General features: G+C 43.1%; 1 protein-coding gene across 2 annotated transcripts in view; it reads right to left on the bottom strand.

The window, feature by feature from the left end:
- Positions 1–255: 255 nt before the first annotated feature.
- The window catches only part of gpm6bb (glycoprotein M6Bb), a 39,390-nt gene continuing 28,123 nt past the window's right edge, over positions 256–11,522 (bottom strand). The window contains exons 2-7 of one of the 2 annotated variants that reach the window (XM_063213298.1): positions 8,095–8,281; positions 6,749–6,905; positions 5,699–5,867; positions 5,361–5,434; positions 4,755–4,820; positions 256–2,308 (exon numbers count right to left, since the gene is read on the bottom strand). In XM_063213298.1, coding sequence (XP_063069368.1) covers positions 2,159–2,308; positions 4,755–4,820; positions 5,361–5,434; positions 5,699–5,867; positions 6,749–6,905; positions 8,095–8,281 — 803 coding nt within the window. In that variant the 3' untranslated portion in view covers positions 256–2,158. Of the gene's footprint in view, positions 2,309–3,008; positions 4,139–4,754; positions 4,821–5,360; positions 5,435–5,698; positions 5,868–6,748; positions 6,906–8,094; positions 8,282–11,522 lie in introns of those variants that run through there. The other variant, XM_063213299.1, reaches the window with a different exon arrangement.

The following is an 11,522-nucleotide window of genomic DNA, read 5'->3' as shown; positions in this document are numbered from 1 at the left end:
TTGAAGATTTTTTTTTGTCTTTTTCACTTTTTTCAATAAAATACTACATGAATAAAAACACTGATGTCAACTAGGTATCTTAACAATTGTCATATTTGTATAATGGTCTGCAGTCCCTACTTTTGATTCACCCAAGTCTGGCTGCAGAGGTGATGTTAACATTGGCCTCGTTTTTGATGGAGCACTGATGCTTTTGCTATGCAGAGCAATTGTGCACTTTGCTATTTCAATGCATTCTGGTTACAAGAATGCATTGAAATAGCAGAGTGCGCATGCGCTCTGCATAGCAAAAGCATCAGTGCTTCATCAAAAACAAGCCCATTCTCACATTCTGTGCCTGTATGAAACAGACACCACGGGTACATGTCAACCTACTTCCTCCCATCCTGCCCTGGGGCCTCTGACCTTCTGACGTTCAGGCTCAACATCATTGATGACCGTTTTTATTCAATATTTCGCAAAAAAAACACAATTCAAAGTTATTCTCTCATTTGCAATTGAGATGTTGAAGAGGGGAAACTCAAAAGTTGCTCTGTGCTGGTTGACAGCGGGGAAATCAGAGTCATGGAATTCGGAGTTGTGACAACAAGGGTGCAGGCAGTCGGTTGGTGTAGGCCTAGATTCAAATAACTTGAGGCCGCTGCTCTTTTTTTGCTAGCTACTAACACTTAACCGCAAGATGACTAGCAAATATGACGTAAAAATGTATTAAAAGTTATATGAATTACATTTTCCTTTACCTTTACTTTCTGTTTTCGAGGCTCACTTCCTGAAACTGTTTTGGAACTTTGTTAATGGCAATCTGGGTGTCAAAGGCTCCGTGAGCCGCCATCTTTGTGTAAAAATGGAACACGGTGGTCAATGGGACTAGCCCAACTCTTACTTCTATGGCTCTGGGGGAAATTATTGTTTTCTCCACGGAGGCGAGGCAAGAGGACGGGAAGAGGACAGGAGAAAGTAGCTTGACTTGCACCCCTTCTTTTTGTCTAGGCTTTCTGAAAGGAAGACATGTCACATGTAGTTTCTAATTATTATTTTCATTCATTATTAAGTTCATATACGTAAGGTAAACCATGTCTGCTACCACCTCCAGCACCACATGATCGGACACTATAGTTTTGTTAAAAGGGCTGATTCTATAGAAGCTCACTTCAGTACACCTGAGGTAGTTTTGGATTCTTCCAGGGGATCAGCCTTTTACATCATTTCCCTCAGGGCCTAGAGTTAAAACTGGGGCTTTTGAGTTTGAATTGGCTGATGTGAAAGACACCACGACTGTGGATAAATAATGCCTTGTATCTTGTGTTTTTAGGCTGCAGGCAACATTAAAGTGTTGTCGAAAACACCCAAACACATGCATATCTCTCAGCAACATCGGAGTGCAGTGTTGTGCACGTTGTGAGGCCCACCACTGTCGATATAGGCCTACGCATTTGTGGTTAAAGAGCCAAAACAAGAGAACATAAATCAAAGTGTTCCTGCCAGTTTAAACACTTCCACACTGCAGAATTTATTATTATTATCATTATTATTATTATTATTATTATTATTATTATTATCATTATTATTATTATTATTGTTGATCTGTGAGTTAGTAAGGCGTACACGTACAGTATGGTGTACTTTGAATCAAAATGGCGTTTTTGAAAATGAAGCAAATAATTCTCTATCCCCTTGTTAACTCTCGTCTGCGCTGATCCCAATAAAACAATAAATGCAATATTTCAAGCGCCTCTAACAATGACTGGCAGGAGAAAAAATAGACAGACAGTTGAAGTTAAGAATGAGAGACACAAGTCACACAATGTATGATGAATAATAAAAAAAGAAATGCTCAAACACAAAGAGTTCCAATCAACTGTTCTGTGAGTTAGTGCAGAAGCAATGCGTATGCATTAGTGTTGTTAGGATCCTCGTTAGTGCTGTGCTGTGCTGGTGTTGTGCTGGGAGCCTTGTTAGTGCCGTGTGGTGTGCTGTGCTGAACCCATAGCAATGTTGGCATATTATTGGAGATAATGCTTTCTCTAGGTGTATCAGCACTTATGAGGCCATGGTTGTGGGTGTAACATGAGGGCTTTAAGGGAGAGGGCTGCCTGGCTTGGGGGGCCTGTGAATCTGCTGTGCTGTGCTGTGGTGTGCGGTACAGTAGTGTGGTCCTTTAAGAGTAAGAATTGAGGCATTCCTTTGAGCGCGACTGGATGTCGTGCAGCTCCCGCTCCTCCTTCAGTTTGATGTCTTGGTAGGCATGCAAGTGACTGGCGTCCTTAAGGTAGGCCCAGTTGGCTGCCAGAATCATGAGGTAGTGAATCTGCAAGAGAAGGGTGAGGGAGGGTGGATGGGCCAGTGAGCATGTCAAGAGGCAAAGCAAGAGCTACGAGTGTGGCTACTGTACGTCACATCAACACACATACATACATACATACATACATACATACATACATACATACATACATACATACATACATACATACATACATACAGTTAAACAAACAGACATCGGCTCCATGTAGAGGTGTTCAAGAAAGCAAGATTAGTCCATATATCATGGGATTGTCAAGTCACCAAAATATGCGATATCACCAAATATGTGATGTGACAACATTGTAATAAACCGGTAATTGTCTCACAATGTTATTCTTTCAGTAAAACGAATCTTAGCGATGTTCTTTAGTTTTAGAACATTGAGTGACTGTAACTAAACCACTTTCTTGGAACACCCCTTGAGCACCTTCATCAACATTTATTATTTTTTACAAAACAGAACAATTCTAGGGAAGGAAAAAAAGAAATCTGTGTTAGAGACAGGAAGGGAAAAGAAGCCTTGTTAAAGACAGGAAAGAGAGAAAGAGGGAGAAGACTGTGATGATACTGAAGTGGAGTTCTGCTGGACATGCAAGCATTGAAATGGATGTTAAATGTTAATGTTACATGGAGGAGTGGGGGGGTGATATTCCAACCAGCTCCTGACCTGCCATCGTTCAGTCTCAATTTATAAGTCTAAGCACAATAATGGAAAGACCATTGGCATTTTGTACACAAAGCATGTTTATTTTTTGTATAGATAGAGAAAATAATAACTACAGTCTCAAAATCTTTAGGAAAAAAATTAAATATTTATGAAATATGTAATATAAGTACTCATAAACATTACGGAATTGAGGAAAATAAGCATGCAGGCTCTGTGTTAAAACAAAATTGTCGGAGCACTTCTTGGCACAATTGAATGGGAATTTCTTGGATGAGTAAAAAGGAAATGGATGGATTGAAACACGCCCCTATCATCAGCATAGGCAACAAAGGCAGCCAAAGGGCCCGTAAAAAACACATTAGAAAAGAAGACAACATTTTCTCCATACGTAGTATATGAAGCAGTCAAACAAAAGTATAGTACTTGGCACTGGCCGAAACGTTCACATCTGTGAGATTTTTAACTTTAAATTTTACATGTACCAATCACATTACAATTGGCTGCAATGTGATTTTACTATAATACTGAAAACAGTAATACTTCATCATCCATCTCAAGAATATAAAATATTAAGAATATAACAAGTTTTGAGGAACGTGAATGTAGCGTAAACGTAAACATGTGGGGAAGGCACTGTGCGGAGGTTGGCTGGTCAAGGAGGGCAATTTTATGCACAGGACAAAAATGTCTTTTGCAAAACTCGGGGGGGGAAACTACCTCTGAATGTTGACAAACACGTCCCAAACCCAACAAAAAAACTCTTGATTATCCTCCCACAGAACACTTATTGATTTTTCTCTGTTTAATGTATTGATGAAAAATCCTTCTGACTGGTTGTGCTCCAGATTGGGAATAAATGCTGTCTTTCTCAACTCCACCCTGAGGAAATCTCTTAACAAGAAGGGATCCTGTCCAGCCAAGCTTGTCCCTGGGTCTAAAGTACTAGATAACACACAAAAATCTGCTATTTACACAATTATGTCAATAGAAATGGGACAATTTTATCTCTATTTTTCTGGTTTTAGTCCATAATATGGTCAGTGGCTGCTTCTCTACTCAGTGCAGTTGGCCTAATCTGTACTGTGCCCTTTAAAACTTAGTGCAGCAGTCCTCTCGACTCTTAAACTTCAACACCGCAAAGTTATAAGTGGTTGCCATCATGTAGATCAGCTGGTGGAAGAGAACAGAAGAAAAGCAATGAGACAACAAGGTGAAGACAAGACGGGCTGCTCCTGTACTGTAGTAGGCACTGCAAACACAGACTCATAATAATGACATCTCATTAAGGCAAATGGAACATTGATTTGAGAGATGATGAAGGTTTCCAACATGAATTGAGAAGATTATCGTGAGTGAATGACTGTGCAAAACAAAACAAAAAAACACATGCTAAAAACATAAGCAAGGTAAAGAATTAGTAGGAAATTCATGAGCAATCTGTGGACAATAATACGCTCCAGAGTCTTCCTGTGTTAAGGACGACATGAGAATGACACAGTAACAGCTGTGATGTTGAAAGGCCACGGGCTTCGCACGAGGACAACTCATCTTGACCCTGTCTGAGCTGTTTTGTTATTACAAAAAGCAGACCGCTGACCCTGAAGCAGATGGTGTCCCATGAATGACACTACTGATGAGGAGAGGTGAGTGTGCACTCTGTCATACTGGAAAATGGACTCAGGTGTTGGGGGGAGAGGAGCACTCTACTTTGCCTACTGGATACACAGCAAGCGAAAGGGACTTAATAATAACGGCTTCATGAAGACAAACGCATTTGGAAACTTACCAGAGCAATGACTGTGGCTCCTGCACCAGCGCAAGCTACAATGTACAGGTGGTAGGACAGGTAGAACTGGGGGAAGAGAGGGTTGGACATTAGATCACTGCAACACCACACAAGGATGGATTACTGCAAGGGCCTACCGGGCCCAGGCCCAGGGGCCCAAGAGTCCAGAGGGCCCTGAAGCCCAATCCTCTAAATTTCCATTCTCATGTTGTGTAAAATCACACTTTTAACAACTCTATTTTCACATATTTTCAGGGGGAAAACACCTGAATGCCCAACAATATAGGGTCTCTAACATCTGGAGGGGGCCCTTTCTTGCTGTCTGGCCCAGGGGCCCATGGAGTCATGATCCGTCCCTGACACCACAGGGGACAGAAACACTGATGTTCAGGATAGTCAGTGATGTCCTAGTCAAATCAGGTAGTTGATACAGTAGTTTTTTTCATGCTATAGTTTGATCTTCATCAATATTGAAATGTTTGTTTAACTTTTATAAAGCCAGGAATATGTAACATAAGAAGGCCTACATTTTCTCAAAACCACAAATGAATGATTTACAGTTCGAACCCTACCCTGAAATTGAGTTAAGATACATTTGTGCCATACCTCACTGGTATCACAGATGTTGCTCAGTGTAACCCCACAGGCCTTTCCTGGAGTTGCATTCCATGGGATGATTCCTTCAGGGGGTAAAAATGATATCATTTAAAATATAAAAAAAATATAATATTACAATTTTAAATATTCAGACAGTATCACCTGCAGCCAAAAATAGTTGGTGGCAGTCTCAAGACTGACGACTTACACAAAACTGCAGACCGCACTACTATGCTTTTATTTCGTTTACCAGCCACCTCTTGTATTTTATATAAAAAAAAGATCAAACTCAACTCAAACACTGGACAATGATCGAAAAGAAACATAATTCTGCTCAGTAGTCATACCGTACTGCCGGACGTCAACGCAGATGGACTCCACAGAGGTGAGGTTGGCCATCTGGGACTTCATGGCTGCGCAGGTGGACCACATGTTGTAGAAGAGGAAGACGGGCACCGCCGAAAAGCCGAACACGCCCAGCCAGGCCACGCCCAGGATGTAGGTCAGGAAGACAAACTGGAAACCAGAAGCGCATAATAAACTCACTCAACATATATTAGCCATTAACATTTTCTAATGGGTCACCTCAGGGATGTGTCAAAGTAGAAAAAGCAAATAACAGTGAACAGACTTCTTGGCACTGCCATCACAACAGACTGTTCAAGTCAATTCAAATATACTTTATTGGATGCCTGTGAGTATCAATATTGCCAAAGCTTGTACAAAGAACGTCAACATAAAAGTATTACAGGCTATTCTGTATCCATATCCATATATAGGCCAGAGTGTTTTTTTTGTTAAATTCATCCGAACTCAAACAAAAAGTAAACAATTGCCATGTTTGCTAGCCACATAACCTTGGACCTGCTGTAGTGAGGGGAGCTGGCTAGCTATGGAAGCTCACCAGCATAGGCGTGCACAGATAGGGACATGGTGGTGCTACAGCACCTGCCCCTTTGCCCTACTGGACAAAAAGGACCCTTTTAGAAAGTTTTTTTTTTTACAATGTACTGTGGTCCATGTTGACATGATCATCTACGGTACAAATGCTTGATGATCAAAAGCATATGACAATTCCCGGATATAATACTATATAGCCTCTATATCAGGGGTTTTCAATTAAAAGTCACTCTGGGCCAGTTTATCAAATTCCTCACAGTAAAAGGGCCAAACTTAATATTATATATAGATAGCACGCCTATGTTTTCATTTTGTTCAGACCTCGTGGAGGGCCAGAGCCTTGCCATGCAAGGGCCGGATCTGGCCCTGGGGCCTCCAATTGAATAGCCCTGCTCTATGTCCTAGTAGGGCAGCTGGAAGTTCTAAATGCCCCCACGCCCCCACCTCCTGTAAACCCCCCCCCGACCCCCAACATGTCTGTGCACGCCACTGCTCACCAGTCCGCTGATGCAGCGTCCACAGATAGTGGTCTTGAACTCGCTGTGGAGCTCCTTGACGGCGCTGGTGGTGTAGAATCCCTCCGCCAGCAGGATGATCCCATACAGGAAGAAGAAGGAGGCGATGCCATAGATGACGTACTGCATGAGCTGGACTCTGTAGCAGAGAGAGAGAGAGAGAGAGAGAGGGATGGAGGGATGGAGGGATGGAATGAGAACCAAAACATGTCTGAGTGAGTCACTTCTCCTATGATTCACTTTAATAGAATCAAGAAAACTGGGAAATACACCAGCAGCATACACTTTCGTTTCACTGGGTTCATGGAGCACGTGTGTGGCCAGGGCCTCTGACAGCTTTTTCTGGGCCCAGGACAGTCATTTGAAAGAAGCCCCCTATCCAACACATACAATGTAATGGGGACCCAATTCTGGGGCCCCTACCTCCCTGGGCCTGGGACAACATACCCCTTTGTCCCCCGTCGGCGGGCCTGTGTGTGACTATGAGCTTTGTATTCGTCTGAGTGGTGAGAGGTGAGATGGAGAATCTCATGACTCATTTGGTCTCTAAACTGAAAAGTGAGAGATAGGCGAGACTACAAATTATAAGCAGATGTCAAAGGCCCTGACAAATGCATGACACAACCCCAACGGCACTGACAACTGAAAAAACCCAAACAAGTTAAGAATAGATGTGGTGATGTATTCCCTTTCGCACAGGATCTGTATATAACGGCAAATGGCACAGCTCAGCCTTGTAAAATAAACAGAGCTCTTGGAATCTCCTCTGGTCCCAGCAGAATATACATTATGTCACTGGATAGTAGACAAGCACTGCTCCCCTTCACGACCTTCAGTGTTTTCCATGTTTAATCTGATGCCTGAGGCAGAGAGAGCCCATCACAGGCTGCTATCATCAGGCAGGGGCCTATACTAAGAAGCTGGTTCATGAGTAAACCAGGTAAAAACTTTTACATGTCTTAAGGCAAAAGAAACCCCTAAGTGTTTAAGGAGTAAACCAGGTTAAGTTAAGAGGTAAATCATCTAATAGAAGAGCCTCGAGTCCTCATGTTCTTAGTATACCCCTCTGGGGTCACCCCATAATAACAAACATGAAGATGGGCCCACTCAGACATATAAGTAATGAAGATCAATGTTATTCTCCCGCACTCTTTTGCTGCCTCTCTGTGTCTCTTTTTCTTACACACAGATACAGATACAGACACAGACAGACACACACACACAGACAGACACACACCTCACTGTGACATACTGTACTACTCACATGTCGGTTAGCATGGCATGGTCGCACAGACACACAGCTCACTGTGACATACTGTACTACTCACATGTCGGTTAGCATGGCATGGTCGCTGGTGATCTTGGAGAAGTGGTTCTCCAGGATGGTGATGGTGCCGGTGAGGGCCACGTGTCCGCAGCCACAGAAGAGGGCCACTCCGGAGAAGCACAGGATGGTGGCCACCAGAGAGGCATAGGGGACGCCGCCCAGACACTTGATACAACACTCAAAACAACCTGCAGATACACACAACAGACACACAGAGACGAATGAGTTACAATGGGGTTTTCCTGCACACACAACAGATACAACAGCGGCGTTGTCCTCGTTTCATTTCACAATAGGCATCAAAAGTCATCAGACATCAAGACATCAAGTTAGAAAATACGATGCCTCCAATGGCCATTTTAATCGAATCAAATAATTACTCAAATTCAATTCGGTTCCAGTACTTCATGTCTGAATTTCAACTTTTCCACCTGTCTCAATCGCCTAACTGATAAAAATGCCCATTCCCAACATGCTGGCTCAAATGCCTCTTCAGCATCAAACTGTCTACATGTGTCTACGTTAGGGGGTGACAATAATACGACTTTATATTCCATTTATGCTTTATCTTCCCTCAGCACAGATTCTTCTTATGGCACAGGGCAGCATTAAGCACACAATAATAGTGTGCTCTTTCTTGTAGTACATGGGCTGACAGCATCTCTTTGAGGAGATGGAAAGAAAAGCCCCATTGACTGAATCAAAAAAGATGTTTGATTCATTCAACGCCACTACACTGACTTCTTTTAGAAAATGATGCATGGATACAGATGTATGCTCGGAATGCTCTGCTTAATACAGACACTCTTCCACTTTTTTCCATTGCTCTTTGTTAAGAGTGGTCAAAATTACTGACAAGAGTCCTTCAGTGTCCAGAAAAGAGTGCAAAATAGAAAATAAGGCTGATCTGTGGTGTCAGCCAATCTGCATAAAATATATGTTTGAAAGGATTGAAAGAGAGCACTAAACCCAAGAAAAATTTGCAGAGTGAAATCCGGTTGACCTTTGAGATGTCTTTTTCAGTATTGCAGGACATGTTGTCCACGTTGAACTGAAAACTGAAAAGAGCTTAAAACACACAAAATCTGCTTTCAAGTTGTCCAGGTCGCACCATAACCTCATAGTAATTTCGAACTGAGGGTCTGGACCTGCCCAATTGAGTCCCGAGTCCCGACTTAAGGTGGGAGGTGTGATTGGCCAGGATGAGATGCCTACCAAGAAGGCAAATCCAATCAGATCAGATCCAGATGTAACATGTGGGGAAATGATAACTGATCAGAAGCTTTGAGTTAAAAATGCCGCACATCACATATTATTCCACTAGTTACAGACCGGCAGAAGAGAATCCTTCATGTGAGCCACAGAAATTCATAACACTATAGTACGGTGGGTCTGGCTGTTTGTCAGCAAAATAACAGCACATTAATGGGTTGTTGAGGAGGTCAGACTGATGAGAGCTGGCCAGTCCTGTAAAGGAAATCAATGTCAGTGCAAGTCAACTGACCCACATGGACAGAATTCTGCCTTTTTCTATGTATTACTCACACTGTAGAGGGTACTGCATTCAGTATAAGAACAAACACACATGATTTGTAATTACATGAAGGCTTTCCTCTAAATAGGGACCAGGGGACATGAGCACCAGATACTTGAACACGTTCCAACAGTTTGGAATCCCACCTTCAGTTCAAATGCCAATGTTTCAATTGGGAGAGCAACAGCTGACGGAGTAGCTTGCGCTGAATTAAAACCACTCGAGGGCAGCTGAAATCCTGAAAGTTCGATTTTGTTCCGCTCTTTGTCTTAGGGGACAAAGGAAATTAAAACATATATTAACAGCAGAACGAGGCGCTGAATGGAGCCGCTGTCAGAAAGTTCATGCCAACCTTTTGTGTGGCACAGAGGGATAAAAACATTTTTGTCCCCTCTGCTGGTGAATAGCTGTTGCCATGGCAGCACGTTAACCACAATCCAGTGAGTGTGCCCGCGGATGAGTCCATTACTCTATCTGCGTTCCACACAAACACACTCAGTGAGAGAGCGAGAGAGCGAGAGAGAGAGAGAGAGAGAGAGAGAGAGAGAGAGAGAGTGAGAGAGGTTTGGGCAACACTTTTTTTTATCAGGAAATTGAACACAGCCATGTAAAGCGGAAAGCTCCAAGCAGACTGCTTCTCTATCTACACAGAAGTCCTCCATCAGTCTGAGGCAGCTGCGACTCCCAGGGGAAATAATGCTTGCTGTCACACGGCGCTTCATAGCCACTCTCAGGGTTGCCAGATGAGACTGATGATTTCCAGCCCAAAAAAAAGCTCAAACCCCGCTTGGAAGCACTAAATCCCGCCCAATTTGAACTAAATTCTGTTCGTTCTGGCAGTAAATCTGCTGCCTTTTTTTTGTAATCCTCAGACGGTCATCCTAAACAGCCCAATTGGGTGGGAAACCACCTAATCGGGCAACACTGGACATTCTGTCTATCCTGCGGGAGGAACCCCCACAAGGTCATTACGAACCCTCATGGCTACATTTGAAGTGGGAGTGCTCAAGCCATTTGTACACACAGGAGGTTTAATCTGCACCACCACTGTACTTCCTTACTGAGTGAGTCACACGTACGCACTTTGGGGCAGAAACCTGCTCGTTCTCAGAAGTCCTTGCACAAGTTCCACAATCTATCGCCCCAAACGTGCTGATATTTATGGACATACTCCTCCTCGTGTACTTCGGCTACATAATACAAGTCCACTGCTAGACATACGCAGAATACGCAGAGTGCTTAGGGCACCAACCAGAGCTTGGGGCACCAACCACTTTACCCCCAAAATTGGGGCCTCTTAAATTGAGATTGACTAAAAAACGTCATGTAAAAAACATTGAATTACATTATAAAACACATATTTATTACTCAAAGTAACGTCCCTGTGCACAACCACTTGTCCAGGTGCTGGTGATGTGCAGTAAGAGTAATCCAAGTAAATGAAAGATGAATCACCGCACACTGGTATCTTTGCTGGTAGTTTATTTGGTTCACCAAATAAACTACCAGCAAAGATACCAGTGTGCGGTGATTCATCTTTCATACACATATTAATTAGTTAGTAGACTATTATAATTGTTATTTTTTAATTATGAGGGGGCCTCCTGGCCAGTTATGCTTAGGGCCTCCAAAACCTTAGCAGTGGCCCTGGCTACATACCTCCATCCCCAGGCAGACCCATCTTAGCACACGTGGCCTCAGTTCAGAACCCACCAGGGGAAAAAACCCTTCTGACCCCGATGAGGTTCAACTGTAGATGCCATCACCTGTTATGCTCCCTAGACAGAGCGCAGCTTTAAAAACCTCTACTAATCTTTCTGAGGTGCTGCTCTGCGTTCGACCCTGTAGCCCCCCCTTGAACAACGGGCGTCTCTGCAGCCGGTAAGTTCATTTTC

Source organism: Engraulis encrasicolus, chromosome 13 (assembly GCF_034702125.1).
Source record: "Engraulis encrasicolus isolate BLACKSEA-1 chromosome 13, IST_EnEncr_1.0, whole genome shotgun sequence".
Taxonomy (NCBI): domain Eukaryota; kingdom Metazoa; phylum Chordata; class Actinopteri; order Clupeiformes; family Engraulidae; genus Engraulis; species Engraulis encrasicolus.
This window is presented reverse-complemented; position numbering and strand designations above follow the sequence as displayed.